Raw genomic sequence first — 16132 nt, 5'->3', positions numbered from 1 at the left:
GCTTCATTGGCCTTCGCGCCTGCCCATCGCGGGGCCGGTTCGCGGTTGCTAGGTGACGCCTACCATGTCGGAGGCGCCCGTCATGGCGGCGGAAGAGGAGGCGTCGGTAGTGGCGGCGCTGGCGGAGCTGCAGGCCCTGCTGGCCCCGGCGGCGGGCGCGGCGGCGCGGGAGGGCGCAGCGGCGGCGGCGCGGGCGCTGTCGGGCAGCGCGGCGGGGCAGCGGCTGCTGGCGGGGCGGCCCGCGGCCCTGGCGGCCCTGCTGGAGCTGGCGGTGGGACCCGGCTCGGCGGCGGCTCGCCACGCCATGGACTGCCTGGTAAACGTCTCGGCTGAGCCGGCGGCCCGCGAGCCGCTGCTGGCCGCCCTGCCCGCGCTGCTGGCGCTGCTGCCGGCCGGGCCCGCCTGCGGGCTGCTGGCCAACCTCTGCCGGGAGCGCGGCGCGGCGCGGCGGGTGCTGGGCGGCCTGCGGGAGCGGGGCCTCGGCCTGGCGCCGCTCCTCCAGCCGCTCGGTGAGCCCCGGCCGCCGGCCCAGCTCGGTCCGCTGCTCTGCAACCTCAGCCGGCTGCCCGAGGGCCGCCGCGGGCTCCTCGACCGCTCCCGGTACGGCTGTGCGGTGGGGGCGGCCTGCGGGCGGGCGGTGCCCAGGCCCGGGGGCTGCGGCTCGCTGTGACCGGCCCTCCTCTCCCGTAGGCGCTCGGTGCAGCGGCTGCTGCCCTTCACGCAGTACAAGGACTCCGTTATCCATCGCCGGGGCATCGTGGGGGCCCTCAGGAACTGCTGCTTCGAGGCCGGTGAGAGCCCCGGGCCGAGCCCAGGCACTGGCCCGGCTGCTGGGGGGTGCTGCCCTCACCCTGGGCTGTGAGCGGGCTGCCACATGGCCGGGAGCTGGGGGTGCTAGGTCTGACTGGGATGGGGCTCCCTTTCTTCACAGTGACCCATGTGGTGTTGTGTTTTAGGCTGGTGACCAAAGCGGGTGCTGGTAACGCCGCTAGGTTTAGCTGGCACAGGCGATGCTGCTTGGGCTTAGCCAGCCCGTGTGCTCGGGCGTCCTCAGCACAACCCAGGCAGGGACCTGCTGGAGTAGGGCCAGGGGAGGGACACGGAGATGATCCGAGGGCTGGAAGCCCTCTGCTGCGGAGAAAGGTCTTCTGTGTTTCTCCCCAGTGAGTAGGCTGGGGTTGGGCAGGAGGCTGGGGGGACACGGCTGGGACAGCTGACCCCCACAGACCAGAGGGATGTCCCACACATCATAGCATCATGGTCAGCACTGAAACGGGGAGGGGGCCAGAGCAGCCGTCACATGGGGACAGGCTGGGCATCGGTCTGTGCCAAGTGATTGGTGCTTTTGCATCACTTGGGGCTTTTTTTCCTCCCTTCCCTTATTGAACTGCGTTTATCTTGACCCATGAGTTTCTGTCATGTTTGCCCTTCCAATTTTCTCACCGGTTCCACTGGTGGGGGAAATGGGTGAGCAGCTGGGTGGGGGCTGAGCTGGGCTTTCCACCCTGGCTGCGGTGGCTCCTCTGACCCCAGGCTGTTCCCAGAGGACCACGAGTGGCTGCTGAGTGAGGAGGTCGACATTCTGCCCTTTCTCCTCCTGCCTCTGGCAGGCCCCGAGGAGTTTCCTGAGGATGAGATGGAAAGTAAGTGGGCGTCAGTGGGAGGTGGCCATCTGTGGACTGCTGGCCACGTGCCTCCCACTGAGGCTGCCTCTTCCACTAGGGCTACCTGTGGACTTGCAGTACCTGCCGCAGGACAAGCAGCGAGAGGAGGAACCTGACATCCGGAAGATGCTGCTAGAAGCCATCATGCTGGTGGGTCCCTCTGGTGCAACTCACAGCGGGGCTGAGGGCGAGAGCCCAGGCCAGGGCTCCTGGGAGTAGAAAGGTGTTCAGGGCTGCCCCAGAATGCACCGTGTGCCATGGGATCCTCACGGAGAAGTGATGCCATCTGGGCTGGATGAGCAGGCAGTGAGGTAGATTGAAAACCAGATGGCCCCAGAGGGTGGCCAGTGACCAGCACTGTGCTCTCGGGGGTCCAGTCCTGTTCAGTGTCTTCATTAATCATCTGGATGATGAGGCGGAGCATACCCTCAGTGTATTTGTAGATGACACTGAGCTGGGAGGAGTGGCTGGTGCAGTGTGCTCCTGTGGCAAAGGTCCCAAGCATAAATATCCCCCACACAAATACAGCCTAGGCAGAGAGTGGAGTGAGAGCAGTCCTGTGGAGAATGACTCGGGGATGCTGCGGGGTGCACACAAAGAAGAAATTTGTTATGCTGAGGGCGGTGAGGCACTGGCACAGGCTGCCCAGAGAGAGGATCGATGCCTCATCCCTGGAAACATTCAAGGCCTGGTTGGATGGGGCTGGGAGCAACCTGGTCTGGTGGAAGGTGTCCCTACCCTTGACAGGGGCTTGGAACTAGATGGTATTTTAAGGTCCCTTCCAACCCAAACCATCTGCGATTTGATGATTCTAAGGTGAACGGTGTCCTGGGCTGCGTGAGGAGTGTCACAGGAGGTTGAGTGAGCTCTGCTCAGCGCTGGTGTGGCCACTGAGGAGCGATGGGTCCAGTGCTGGGCTCCCCTGTGCGAGAGAGATGGTGAAGGCTGTCCAGGGAAGGGCCACCAAGGTGGTGAAGAGAGTGGAAGATCTCTATGAGGAAAGGCTGAGGGAGCTGGGACTGCTCAGCCTGGAGATGAGAAGGCTCAGGGGGAGCCAGGTTCTTCCCAGTGCCAGGACCAGAGGCAATGGACACAAACTGGAACACGGGAGGTTGTGCTTCCAAGCCTCCAAGACAGATATTTCACAAGGTGTCCAGGCACCACGTCCCAGGTTTTGGCCTTCCAGTGAAAATCCTCCCTTGCATCTGTTAGGAACTGCTGCCCCTTGTTACGCTGTCTGGCATCACTGAGACCAGTTTGCTTTCAAGTTGTTGGAAGTACTTGACTAGTTTCCACCTAAGTTTCGGGCAGATTGCCCTTTGCCACTGCCTTGCTGAGCTCTGCAGGCTCTCAAACGCTGGCCATCTTGGCAGCTTTTTGACCTCTTCCAGTTTTCCTGCATCCTTTCTGGCATGGAGGCTCAAAACTGTAGGAAGTCCTTCAGTTCACAGAGCTGTGGGTCATGGCAGAGGGCTTGATGCAACGCTACCTTGCAATCCAGGTTTAGCTGCGGAACTTTGTCCTCTGGTTGGAGGCGGTTTCACTCTTTCACCAGCACCCCACAGCAACTGCTGGTTGAACTTGCAGGGTTGCAAGGCTCCAAGGAAAGGCTGTTTGCTTAAGATAGCAGGTTCTTTCAGATGTTAAGCCTCATTTAACAGGCTTTAAGCGTTCATTGTGCATTACAAAAGCATCCAGTGATTTTAATGGCAAATTTGAAATTAATTACAAAATAAAAATGTATCCTTTTAAGACTAGGAAACACTGCATAAGTTATTAAAAATTAATTCTGCAATACTTAAATATCAGGAAAGTTTTTTCCTTGCAAGGGTGCCTGAGCCCTGGCCCAGGTTGCCTGGGGAGGTGGTGAAGTCTCCATCCTTGGAGATTACTCAGATGCCATCTGGATGCGGTCCTGGGCAGAGAAGCTGGCTGAGCCCTGCGCTGTGTTGCTGTTGCTGCTCTCCTGGGTGTGCCAGACTCCCTGCCCACACTGCTGCTTTGTCTCCTTCGCAGTTGACAGCCACCAAGGCTGGGCGGCACATCGTGCGGGAGAAGGGGACGTACCTGATCCTGAGGGAGCTGCACCGCTGGGAGCAGGAGCCAGACGTGCTGGCTGCCTGCGAGAAGCTCATTCAGGTGGGAAGGAGGGTCCCTGTGGGGGTTGCAGACAGGTCCCAGGGTGCAGAGCTGCTCCAAGGGCTCTGTCCTGCCTCTCCCTCACTCTGTTCCCTGCTGGGGTGTGGGGTGGTGGGGATGTGTCAGTCCTGGGCTCCCCAGTTCAAGAGAGATGGGGAACGGCTGGAGAGGGACCTGCGGAAGCTGTGAAGATGATGAGGGGCTGGAGCATCTCCCTTGGAAGGACAGGCTGAGGGAGCTGGGGCTGTTCAGCCTGGAGAGAAGGCTGAGAGGGGACTTATCAACGCATACAAACACCTTAATGGTGAGCATCAGGAGGATGGGACCAGGCTCTTCTCAGTGGTGCCCAGCGACAGGACGAGGGGCAATGGGCACAAACCGCAGCACGGGAGGTTCCATCTGAACATGAGGAAGAATTTCTCTCCCTTGAGAGTGACAAGAGCACAGGGACAGGCTGGCCAGAGAGGCTGGGGGTCGTCTTCTTTGGGAACATTCAAAGCCCACCTGGACGCAAACCTGTGCAGCCTGCTGGAGGAGAGCCTGCTCTAGCAGGGGGTTGGGCTGGGTGGTCTCCAGAGGTCCCGACACTGACCATTTTGTGGTTCTGGGAAGGGTGGGGGCCCCACAGTCCTGTTGCCTCTCCCTGAGCATTCCTCCTCTTCCTGGGAAAAGGTGCTGATCGGGGACGAGCCCGGCCCGGGGATGGAGAACCTGCTAGAAGTGGACATCCCTGAGGAGGTGGAGCAGCAGCTGCAGTGCCTGGATCGGGAGGAGAAGGAGCGGCGGCGGGAGCAGGAGGAGCGGCGGCAGGAGGCGCAGGGCTCGATGCCATGCTCTGAGGAGCCATCACGGTGACGGGCTGCCGTGGCCGGGTCACCCGCGGACCCTGGTCACTGTTGGGACAATCTGCCCATGAGGGTGACAGCCTGGACACGTTCCTCCCTGCTGCTTGTGAAGCAGACGTGGGGGTCCTGCAGGGCAGGGTTCCCCCTGGCCTCGCGCGGCTCTGGGACAGAGCTGAAATGCGGGGGGAAGGGGGGGAAGGAATTGGGGAAAGGGCTGCTGCTCCCTCCCCAGTCGTTGTGGGGCGGCCCCACTGCTGCGATGTGCCTTGTGAAATAAAAGGTTTCCAAGCCTAAACCTGCTGTGGCTTCCAGGCGGGGGGCGCCGGGGGCTGCGGGTTCGAGACCCCCTGCAGGAGCCGGGGAAAAGCGGTGGTCCCTGCCCGGCGTGTGCCCCCCCGCCCCCGCCATTGCGGGGGAGGTGGGTAGGGGACAGCCCCTCACCTCCACGGACGCGCTGTGCGCAGGGGGCGTTGCAGTTCAGCCCCGCCAGGGGGCGCCGGTGGCGCCTCCGGCGCCCCCTGGCGGGGCTGAACGGTAGCACGTATGCGTGCTGCTCCAATACGGCGGAGGGGCGTGGTCTGTGCGAGGGGGCGTGACCCTCCCGAAACAGGGCGTGTGGGAGGCGTGACCGGCGCACCCGGAAGCGGCGCCGGGGGCCGAGCAGGTCCCGGTCCGGCGGTGCCCGCGGTGAGTGCGGCCGGTGGGGGCGGGGAGGGGAGGGGGGGGCGGGATGGGACGGGACGGGACCCGGTGTCCTTGTGATCCTGTGCCATTGTGGCCCCGTGCTGGCTGCTTCCTCACCCACGGGGAGTCGCCTGCCCTCCACGGGGCGGGGGGGCTTTGGGGCCTGGGGCCTGGCACCGGCCGGGTGTATCCCCCAACCTCCTTCGGGAGCTGCCCCCCCGCCCCAGGGGAAATTAACCCCGGTGGTCACCCCCCAGCTCCGGTGTCGGTTGCCAGCGGGAAGCCGGGGAGGGGTCATGGGCCCGTGCCGCAGGTGGGGTTCCCTGGGTGGGGGTGGGGTTCCCTCCCCGGCTGCGTTTTGGGAGCCCAGGGCTCCGTGTCACGGCCCCCGCTCTGGTGGGCTTGTGCAGGGCCGCGGTGCCGTGGCAAGGCCAGTGTGATGGCCAGCAGGTACTGTAGTGAGGTGGCCAACGAGCCTTTGGCGACCAGCTCGGCTGGCTGCCTGGCCCCGCCGGGATGGAGGAGGCTCTGTGGGCAGTACTGGGCTTGAGGCAGCGGGGAGACTCCACAGCCTCAACCTTCGAATCTTATTTGACTAAAAGCTTGGTCTTGTCTGGGCTGGAGCTGGCAAGGGAAAGGGCTGGAGCCCGACGCTCCCCCGCAGCAGGGCCAGTGGCCCTTGCAGGCACTGGGAACTTGCCCCCTTGGCTTTTCTTCGTGGTTTTAGGGACAGATCTTCGGAGCATGGCTCAGCCCCCGCAGTGCGCAGGGACTCACTAACGGGGCACCTGCCTTGGGCTGGCCTGGCCGAGCCTCAGGGCTGCAAATCGCGGAATCGTTCGGGTCTGAAAAGACCTTTAAGATCATCGAGTCCAACCGTTAACCCAGGAGAACCGTGGTTGCGAGTGGCGGCTCCTCGCAGTAACGTGAGGGGAATGGTTTAGCTTTCTACGTCTGCTTTGCTGATGGAGAATGTCCTCCCGTCTGCAGGCCACGAAGGCAGGCACAGAGGGGAGCGGAACCCAGGACGCGCTCCCCCTGGCTCCGACCTCCATAGGGACGGTCCTGGGGGCTGATGGAAGCGCAGCACCTGCAGCCTGCGGGCCCCTGGGAAGCAGAGCTCAGGCAGGCAATCAGCTGCCTGCGAGGAACTGGCATTCCCCCCTCCCCACGGCTGCTGTAGAGCATCTCCTCCACCTCACTGCATCCACTGGTGCCTTTCTGACCTGGACCAGAACCTCAGTCTTCTCCGTGAAAGTAAAGGCAGTGTGTAAAAATAGGTTCCCCAGGGATCCCCGGGTTTGAGACAGAGGAAGCTGCCAACTGCCTTCTGCTGGTGGGGAAGCTGAAAACACGGAGCATGATGGAGTCACGGATAAAACGTGAGTACAGGAGCACGGTGGGAGTGGGCAAGGGACTTCAGCGCACCGGCCCTGCCCTGGGGGTCTTGGCCGCTGTCCCCCTCTGCCTTGCTGCTGCCCGTTTTGCCCAGCTCCAGTGAAGCTTTTCTATGGGGATGGAGCCGGGTGGGAAGACTCGCTCACTATTAAGGCTAAATTGCCTTGCTGGTGCCCTGGGGGGAGCTCAGCCCTGCCTCGGCTGCCGGTGGTGGAGCCAACAGTGATGCTGCTGGAGCTGGGCTGCTGGAGCTTTCTGCAGCATCTGGAGAGATGTGCTGGTCAGGGACAGGAGGGGGGAGCGGTTCTCTGTGCACAGTAATTCCCTGCCCTAGAAATTAATCTCAGGCCTTGTCTCTGCTGCAAATTGCGTAAGCTTAAATAGTCTCTAAATATTTAACTGGTGTAAACCCTTGTGCATTTCCTAAATTAATCCCATCCAGCTTTGAAATGAACCTCTCTCCTCTTTTTTTTTTTTTTTTAAGGCAATAAAGAAATTTCTGGTTTAATTAAGCCACGGGGAAGGGGTGGGTTGGGGTGGGAGCAGGGATTACCTTCAGCAGCAGTAGCACCAGGTCACGTTGGCTTTAACGTGACGGTGTGGCAAACGTCTCCCCAACTCCCTGCCTTGGAAGATGACAACCCCCGAAGTGGGGCAGCTTTCAGCTGCGGCTCCTCCCGGCCTGGGGCAGCCGGCCACAGCAGGAGGGGAAGGGGTGAGGGATGCTGCCACCCTTCTGGTGCAACCCTTGTGGCAGCCACTGATGTTTCCAAGGCAGCACGCGTCTGTGCGGGCAGCACGCGTCTGTGCGGGCAGCACGCGTCTGTGCGGGTAGCACGGCGTCCATGCGGGCAGCACGGTGTCCACGCAGGGCCAGGCATCCTGACGGGTCTTCGTACCCTGCCATGAAGGCACAGTCCTGGACAAGAAGCCGTGGTGTGGCGGAGGCTGTGTGCAGTGGCTGGCCCCATGGTGTTCTGCAGGCTCTTTGCAAAGCTCGTGCCGGCGACCTGCTCTGTAACTAATTAACCTTATTAAAACAAAGGCCCTAATGAGAGATACACCACTCCACAGTAACAATTAAGCCTCTTGGAGCAGAGTTGCTGGCTGATGGGTGGGACAGAGCAGCTCTGGACCACAGCAGTGATGCAGGTGCCTGTCTCACCGCTGGCAGGGACTCAGTGGGCTCTGTCCCACCACCGGGTTTGCCGCTGGGGCAGCGGTTTTAGCCACAGGCAGTGGGGGTGTCATGCCTGGGGACAGTGCGTTGCTGTTGGTGCCCCAGGGCCAGGACAAGGGCCACTGTCGCCTGTGCTCCTGGGGCAGTTCCCATGTGGCAGCTGGCTAGCGTGGCTGGAATACCGGGAAGGACTTTGCCAGCTCCTGATTGATGGCATCTGTTTGCCCTCATAGAGCCTTGTTTGGTGGTGGGGTTCACCTGCATGACTGCGGGGCTCCTGCAGCCCCTGACCCTCACAGACATGCCCTTGGTGGGTCCCACGTCACACCAGCCCCTGTGCAGGTTCCCCAGGTGCCTCCGATGGAGCCAGCGCCCAGCGCCGCTGCCCGGCCCTAGTCTGAAATCTCCAGTGTAATAAATCCTTCCTTCTCCCTGCTCCAGTGAGAAATGTTAGAGCCAAGTTCACCTTGGCTCAGAGGCTGACGCTGTGCTGTGTGTAAGGTCTGCAGTAAAAAAAACCCCAAACACCTTTGAAGTGTTCAACCCAGCTTGGGGGATGAGGATGAATCCCCAAGGATTTGCCCTTGGGGAATAGGGGAGGGCCGCATGCAGGGGGTCTTCAAGTTAAAGGTGAGTTACCTTGGGTGGTGAGCCCAGAAGGAAGGGTTCTTGTTGGTGCTCGTTGAGCGGGAAACAAAAGCTTAATTTAGCTGTGTGCATGGCTTGTGGAAGGATGGATGAAATTGCACGGAGGCTCTTCTCTTCCTGCTCTTGTTAGTCCAGGAGGTGTTCAGAGAATACAAAAATCTTTGTAACTTGCCTCTTTTGCTCAGGGCTTGCTACGACGTTGATGGATGCCACAACAGATAAGGACCCACTAGTCCAGGAGCAGATCTACGATGCTTTGTGCTACCTGGGGGAATCTGAGCCAGAGGAGATCCTCAACTCCTGTGACGAGTACCTCCGGCAGCATGACAAGGTAGGGGTCTTCTCTGCTCTGCCCTGGGAGGGTCAGCAGGGTGAGGAATATTTCCTGGTGGCTTGGGGACGTTGGCTCTGTCAGCAAGCAAGGGAGATACTTGGGAGGAGCTGGGCTACAGGAGTGCTGGACCAGCTGGCTGAGAAGTCTGGTCCAAGGCGCTCGAGTTGCAGTGGTGAAGAAATGGTGATAATATGCTGTCATGGATGAGAAATGGAGTAAAACTAGTTGGTGGTCCAAGTCATTGCCTTGTACTGCACCAGCCACATGGTGGAAATGCTAGCCAGTCCCTTGCTGGGCATCTCGCAGCCTGGGAAGCTCTGGGACACGCAGGTTTCGCTTGCCCTGGGGCAGCTGCAGTGCCTGGCTCAGCTTGGCTGACCAGCCACTGTCTCCCTCCCTTTTCAGCTGGCCTACCCTCACCGGGTGATCATCCTGAAGGCAATGGAGACTGTGGTGAAGAACAACATTACCCTCCTGGACAAAAGCACAGCGAAGGTGGTTATCTTCCTGGCGTCTAATGAAATGACCAAGTCAAAGGTATGACCTGGAAGCTCCAGCTCCTCCTGTTGTTGTTCTTGGCCAGACCCTTCCTGCCCCTGATGCTGTCATTGCAGAAAATGCTGTGGGTCTGGGGCTGCCCCAGGGGTAGCAGGTAGCTGGGACCCCTTTCGTGGAAGAGAAGGACTAGTTACATGCAGTCTTCTGTACTTGGGATGGTGGAGGGAGTAGGGGACAGACTACGTTCCTCTCTCTGGGGAGAGGTGAACATGGTTTGGTAGATGGTTTTCTTCCAGCGTGGCACATATACAAAGCTAAATAAAACTTGGATGCTGAAAGGGAGCTGGACGGGCAGGTGGGTTTTGGAGCAGGAAGGAGGAGGCGATGCCTTGAGAGGCTGCAGGTCCACGTGGGAAAAAGGTCATGTCTGAACCTTGAGTCTTTTGTTTAGTGCAGTTCCCCGTGGCATTTGGAGCCAGGCATGATGCATGGCATTTAAATGAGGCAGAAGCAGGCTCCGGGGAGGCTGCGTGTCTGAGGCAGTGTCTGTTCTGACGTGGTTTCCCTCCATCCACGCCAGGAAGTGATCCGGGACTGGCAGCAAGCTGCAAGCAATGTCCTTGTTGCGGTGGGGCAACGCTTCATCAACAAGGTGATGGAGGAGGTGCTCACCAAATTCCAGCCGGGGATCCTGCCTCACTACTTTGTCATGCAGACATTTGCAAACCTCTCCGTGTCCAACGGTGAGTGGGCGACCTGCAGCTGCTGGTCCGCGTTGGAAAGAGCCGTGGAAATGGGGTGGGCTTCGGGTGTTGTGGTTCATGCTGTACCCGAAGAGCTCTGTGGGGTGGGGGGCACCTCTGTGGTGTCATGCACGCCGAGCCTGGCAGCGTGCTTCCAAACTTCTGGGGATTTTATGGCTTAGACTTGACGCTGCTAAATGATTGAGGAGTCTGCTCCGCAAAATAACTTAGTGATGAAACACACTGAAAAAGCAGTGAACACCAGTATGGCAAGGAGGAGGGCCATCCATGGGAATGGCTTGCTCGTGGTGGCCTTTATTCCTCTTCTCTTCAGAAGAGACGGGGCACAAGAAGAGGACAGCCAGTGCTGCGGGGAGCTGGCACTGGGAGGAGGTTTGGAAACCCCTGCTCTCTTCTTGGCTGCTCTTCATGGGGAGCTGCTGGGACTGTCCCCAGCGCTGAGGCAGGGAGCTGAGGGCAACCCCTCCTCAGAGGGTCACGGGGCAGTGTGAGTGGGCAGCATCAGCTGTCTTGGCTTGTCTGGCAGCAGCCTGAGCAGAGCTTCTGACGCCGTGCCGCTCTGGGACCTGGTGGGCTCTCCCGGTGCTCAGTGCCCTGGGGAAAAGGAGAGCAGTGGCAGAGGCCTGGGCTGTGCCCTGGGGTGCTGGTCCTGCCTCTTGGGTGGCTGGAGGGGGGATGCTCTGCTCTGCCTGCAGCTGGGCAGGAGTTGCCAGAGCCCTGGGTGGGAGATGGGGCACCTCGCACGTACCTGGCAATACCCGGAGGAGCTGAGTCCCTGTAAAAGTGGACTGAAATTAGAAATCCCCTGCGGCTTGGCTTCACAGCTCAGCCGAGCTCTTTAAAATGTGTGCCGCTCTAAAGCAGTGGGCATCTGACCTGCCTGGCCCTTGTCCTTAGAGAATCCCCTGCCTGGGCTCTCATCTCCAGCCATCCCAGAGAGACTGAGTTTTAAAATGGATACTTTTAGGATGGTACTTCTGGAAACAAGTCTGGCTGTGGAGAGATTCACTGACTGATGCCAGCAGCCAGTGGGATGTAGGACGGGGCCAGGCTCTTCTCAGTGGTGCCCAGCGATGGGACAAGGGGCAACAGGCACAAACTGCAGCACGGGAGGTTCCATCTGAACATGAGGAAAAACTACCTTGAGGGTGATGGAGCACTGGGACAGCCTACCCAGAGAGGCTGGGGGTCTCCTTCTCTGGGGACAATCTCTTGTGTGGCAGAATTGGGCTCCCAGCTGGCTGCGGTGAGCTGGGCTTTATCGGGCGCCCGTGCAGTCCTGCCGGGTCTGTGTCCAGCATGGGCTGGCGCAGCTGCCGAGTGGCACTTGTGTGTTTGCTGCAAGTGACCCCCTCCCGCTTCCTTCCCAGTGTTTGGAATGGTGCCTTTTCTCAACTCCATCCTCGGGACGATGCTGCCCATGCTGGGAATGGCCAAACAGGACCATATGAAGTCTGTCTTCTGCTACGGTAAGGTCTTTCTGGATCTTCTGAGACTGCAGTCGTTTCAGATGTGCTGTGGGAAACCTTTTCCTTTCCCTGGAAAAGGAGGGACTGTGGATGGGGGGTGGAGAGCTGACTCACATGGACCTTTCCTGAATGGCTGGGAGCAGGGACCTGGCTGGCTCTGGGAAGGGATGGATAGCTGTCAGCTGTAGGTCACTGGGATCCAGCAAAAGTCCTTCTCCATCTACCTGATCCCTGTCACTCCTGTTTTGTAGCCCAGCGAGTACTGGTGCCCTTCGCTTTCTCCTCTGGCGAACAGGGCATGGGTGCTCCAGAGTCGTCCTGACTCAGGTTGAGGTGATGGGCCCGGTGGGATGTGGAAGGAGGGGAAGATGTGCTACTGGAGACCCTGTTCTAAACCAGGCTGTCCCTTTATTAAGACCAAGAACCTGGCACATGGCATCAACACGAGCGTTAGCCCCAGTAGGAATTGTGAGGAGGCTGGGACACGGCAACGGTGCCAGGCCAGCTCCCGTCTAAGCCACTTCTGTAATTCTCATGAGCCACTTTCAGGATGTGACACTTTCAGTGGGCTGGCGGGATGTCACGGGCCTCCCTTCTCATGATGCCCTCCTCCACCCCGGGGCTTGCTGAAAGCTGCTGCTAGTGCAGCAGGATTTGATGCATCTCAGACCGCAGGACAGTGCGCAGCCTCAGGCGGGCATGATGTGATGGCCTTATGAATATCCAGCAGAGGATCTTCAGGATTTGTGGTTTTCTGTCTATAACTGGGCAAAAATAAAAGGTGGTCTGGGGGAGCGCAGGTTCAAGGACCCTGACAGATGCTACGGGAGCTGCTGGAGCACGCCGCTGGTGCAGTCGCTCTTATCTCTTGCTGATATTTGCATCAAGGCCTGGGAATGTGGCTCCACGTTTCAAGGAATGAATGGGATGAGTGGGAGCCTCCCGAGCAGCCCTGTAAACTTCAGGGATGGATGTAGGACTATATTCAGCAGCATTTATTTCTCCTGGAAACAGTGAGGTTTGTGTCTAAGCTTGTTACTGGGGTCTGCTGCAGCCCAGGTGACAGCACTTGCTCTTGTTCTGTTACGTTGAGCTCAAAGCAAGAACGTGCAACTCTTAAGCTGCTTCTGTGCAGGTGTGTTCTGGGAAAGCCACAGGCAAGGTCAGGCAATTCCTGTGAACATAAAGCATCCTCCCTTGATTGAGAACAACCAGACTCCTGAGCTGTTTTAACTGCCGGGGTGGCTGGTGTTGGCAGTGCGGGCAGTTTAGGCTGGCTGCGGGCGATCGCAGACCGCAGGTGACACGTTCATTGACGGGAGGGCTGCTGCTAATCCCATTGGAGACTGCTCATCGGTGGTGCCTGGCCCTGCGGAGAAGCGATCCTTCTGCTCAGGTGCAGTGGGGAGGACCAATATGGGCCCGTGGGGCTGGTGGAACTCGGTTCTGAGGTTTGGGTGGCTCTTCTGGAGCAGCCTTCTGCCATCAGCAGCTCTTTCTTCTTCATTGCTTCCAGCAATTGTTTCTTTCAGCTTTCTGTTCCCCTGCTTGGTCCTGAGCAGCGTGACGTCCTGGCTCCGCACGTGTTCCTCCCAAAATGATCTTGTAGCTGCTGCCGCTGAGGCATGGTGGGTTTGTTGCCCTCGCAGAGTACTTGCAACCTCTTAACTCATCCTAAAGCCCACGAAGCCTCCAAAGTGCTGGCAAGCACAGCAGTATGAGCATCTTTAAACAGCCCCCTGCGGGTTTGGAGCAGGTCCTGCCCTGATCCCGAAACCCCTGCCTGCCCACGGTCAGCCCCTCACGACCGCTTCTGTCCGATGCCGACCTCTGAGTGTGTGGAAACCCAGGCTGAGGTCTGGGTGGACATGCTCCCCTGGAGCCTCCCGAAAGCCCAGGGAGGCTGTGGGGTGGATATTGGGCTGCCCGGCGGGGGTGCCCCGTCTCTGGCAGCTGCCTGCTGCCCACAGGCTTCAGCTGCTGCTGGTGTGCTGGATTTCTGGCTCTGTATGGTTTCTGTATAATTTTTTGCCAAAGTTTTCAACAACTGAAAGGCAGGTGAGGTAGCTCCGGAGTCAGCAAAGCCGTGCAACGTAGGTGAATCTTTTCAGGGTGGTTTTGCTGTTGCGGGGTGGCCTGGCGCAGAGAGACAGCAGCAGGGATGTACCGGGCTACAGAGTAGTTACAGGGAGCTCCATCCGGGCTGAACACAGCGATGAAGAGGTGGATGCAGGGATGTGATCCAGGCTTTACTGCTCCGGGGATGTCAGCAAGGTACCGCTTTCTGTCTTGGGAGCAGTGCTGTCTGCGGTGGCCCCACCGCAGGGAAGGGAATGAGCTTCCCAGCTGTGTCCAAAAACCTTGCTGGCTGGAGCAGCTACCCTGGGTTCTTGGCTACAAGCTTTTTTTTTTTGAAAAACAAACAAACCACCAAACAAAAAAAGCAAAGCCAGGCATAACGTTGCTCGTTGGCCTTGCAATCTGCCTGGCTTTAAGCTGGAGGAGGACTTTAAGGTGATGGGTTTGGCTGGTCCTGTTCACTTTGGTCAAGACAAGCTTCTTGCAGAAACTTTCGGAGGGTTTGACCTGAACAAGGGTGTTCTGACTCCAGCCTGGAGATGAAGTGAAAACAGAGTTTAGATGGGGTCTACATTTTGTGCCCTGCTCCAGAAAGGTGCTGGGTGTAATGGGAGTGAGCTGGGGGCCTTCCTGACCCCTCCGATGGTCGATGGGAATTCAGTTTTTGCCCCAAGGACAGCCAGACCCTCCCTGCTGCAGGTGTGTTCCCAGCAGTGCGAGCTCTGCTTTGCAGCACTGGACCCTTCTGCCGGTGGTCCCTCATCCCTGTGGGGTAGGGATGTCCCCTCCGAGCCCTCCCCATCTGTCAGAGCCGCGGGGAGCAGGTTGAGGGGTTTCTGGCACACCACTAAGGACAGCAGAAGAGCAGGGCTCAGCCCTGGGGGAGGTGATGTCCCTTCCAGCAGAAAGGGCACTGCTTGCAGGACTTCTCTCTTGCGTGCTGCTGGCCGGGTCGCAGGGAGGGTGAGGAGGCATGTGATTGAAATGATCTGGCTTCTGTACGAGGTTGTGGAGTGACTCAGCATCTCTGATCCTATCGGGCTGAAAATAAACATCTGCTGTGGGTGAGGAGGGCGTGGAGGCTGCGCAACCCCTGCAGCCTCGGCGTGCAGCGGGCACTGTCCCGGGCTCTTTCCTCGGGAACCCTCTCTCCTCCTCCTCCGGGTCTCATAACGTGGGTGCATCGAGCTCGTGCTGGGCACAGGGGCAGGGAGAGCTGGCACGCTCTGGAGTCGCTGTGCATCCTTGGGGGCCGTGCTGGCTTCTCCATCCCACAGGCATGAGGGCTGAGGGGTGGCCGGGTCCCCAGCTGGTACCATGGGCACTGGTCAGACCACACCGGGGGTTGTGCCAGAACTGTGTGCCTGGGTCGTGTCCTGCTGCGATGCGGGGCCAGCCGCTTGTTTCCTTCAGCCTTCCATCTTCCACTGCTATTTTGCTGTGGCGAAACCTCCTCCCCAGGCTACCAGGGTGTCGTGGGTTTTTTTTCTTTGCCCCGTTAGTGTGGGATGTGGCTTGTGAGGGCTCCCTCCCTGGGGCAGCCAAACAGGGTTCTGCTCAGTGACTTTCTGGCAGGAGCGGGGCTGCCGTGCCTGAGGAGGGATGGCTCAGTGCCATGGGCATCCCGCAGGCACGGCGGCCCCTTCCCCGCTGTGGGATCAGCTGCAGGAGCCGTCTGGCTCTAGCAGGAGAGGGGTGGATGAGCTTGGCCTGGGCAGGCTGCTCCAGGTGGCCCTTCTTGAGCCGGCGCTTGAGCCAGGTGAGCTCTGGGGGTGCCTCCATGCTTGAGCAGGCTGTGATCCTTCTCCGCTCCCCTTGCCTTGGCCTCACCCCTCATGGCTCCCACTCTGGTGCTTGGCAGTCCCTGGTGATGCTGGCAGCCAGGGCTCTGGACCTGGCCGGGTGGTGGCACGGCGTTGGCTCTGCAAGCCCCAGGCCGCTTCCTTCCTTAGGAAAAGCCTGGCAAAGGGTGGGGCATCTGGAAGAGCCTCACTGTGCGTTAATGGATTATGGAAGGGAGCACACACGGGCCCCCAGCACAATGTGGAGGGAGAGCAGCGTCTGTGTATGTGCGCTCTGGTGCCTGGGGGTCCTGGGCAGTGGGGCTGGAAGGAGCTGGGGGGATGGGCAGACAGCGCAGGGGGGGTTCCAGGTCGGCTGGGGCAGCTGGGCAAGGCTTGCAGTGAGTGGCACCTCCCAGGCAGCCGGCCTGCTGCGTCCCTGTGCAGCAATCGCGTGGGGCTCAGCCCCGAGAGGTTCGTGCTGAGCATCTGGAGCAACACCCTGTGCAGGGGCTCCTGAAGCTGGGAGCCTGTTCGGTGGGCTCCGTGGTTGGGTAATTCCCCAAGTAAGAGTAGGAGGGTGTTTGCAGCCCTCGGGTGCTATCAGCTGAGACCTGCTCCTGGTGTTAGGTGATCCCTCGGCAGCCCC

General features: G+C 59.7%; 2 protein-coding genes across 5 annotated transcripts in view; both read left to right on the top strand.

Moving 5' to 3' along the window:
• Window positions 1–43: 43 nt before the first annotated feature.
• Window positions 44–4943, top strand: HGH1 (HGH1 homolog). The gene is made up of 6 exons (XM_055703827.1): window positions 44–600; window positions 691–791; window positions 1545–1643; window positions 1723–1814; window positions 3681–3803; window positions 4476–4943. Exons 1-6 carry the CDS (start codon window positions 65–67, stop codon window positions 4656–4658), a joined length of 1134 nt encoding a protein of 377 aa, XP_055559802.1. The 5' UTR covers window positions 44–64; the 3' UTR covers window positions 4659–4943.
• A 299-nt stretch (window positions 4944–5242) lies between these two features.
• MROH1 (maestro heat like repeat family member 1) overlaps window positions 5243–16132 on the top strand; it is a 56981-nt gene continuing 46091 nt past the window's right edge. For all 4 annotated transcript variants that reach the window (XM_055703825.1, XM_055703824.1, XM_055703823.1 and 1 more), the window contains exons 1-6: window positions 5243–5335; window positions 6323–6714; window positions 8744–8889; window positions 9298–9429; window positions 9971–10133; window positions 11525–11623. In XM_055703825.1, the coding sequence (XP_055559800.1) occupies window positions 6693–6714; window positions 8744–8889; window positions 9298–9429; window positions 9971–10133; window positions 11525–11623 (562 nt within the window). In that variant the 5' untranslated portion in view covers window positions 5243–5335; window positions 6323–6692. The remainder of the gene's footprint in view (window positions 5336–6322; window positions 6715–8743; window positions 8890–9297; window positions 9430–9970; window positions 10134–11524; window positions 11624–16132) is intronic.

This window comes from Falco cherrug, chromosome 3 (assembly GCF_023634085.1).
Source record: "Falco cherrug isolate bFalChe1 chromosome 3, bFalChe1.pri, whole genome shotgun sequence".
Classification (NCBI taxonomy): Eukaryota; Metazoa; Chordata; class Aves; order Falconiformes; family Falconidae; genus Falco; species Falco cherrug.
This window is presented reverse-complemented; position numbering and strand designations above follow the sequence as displayed.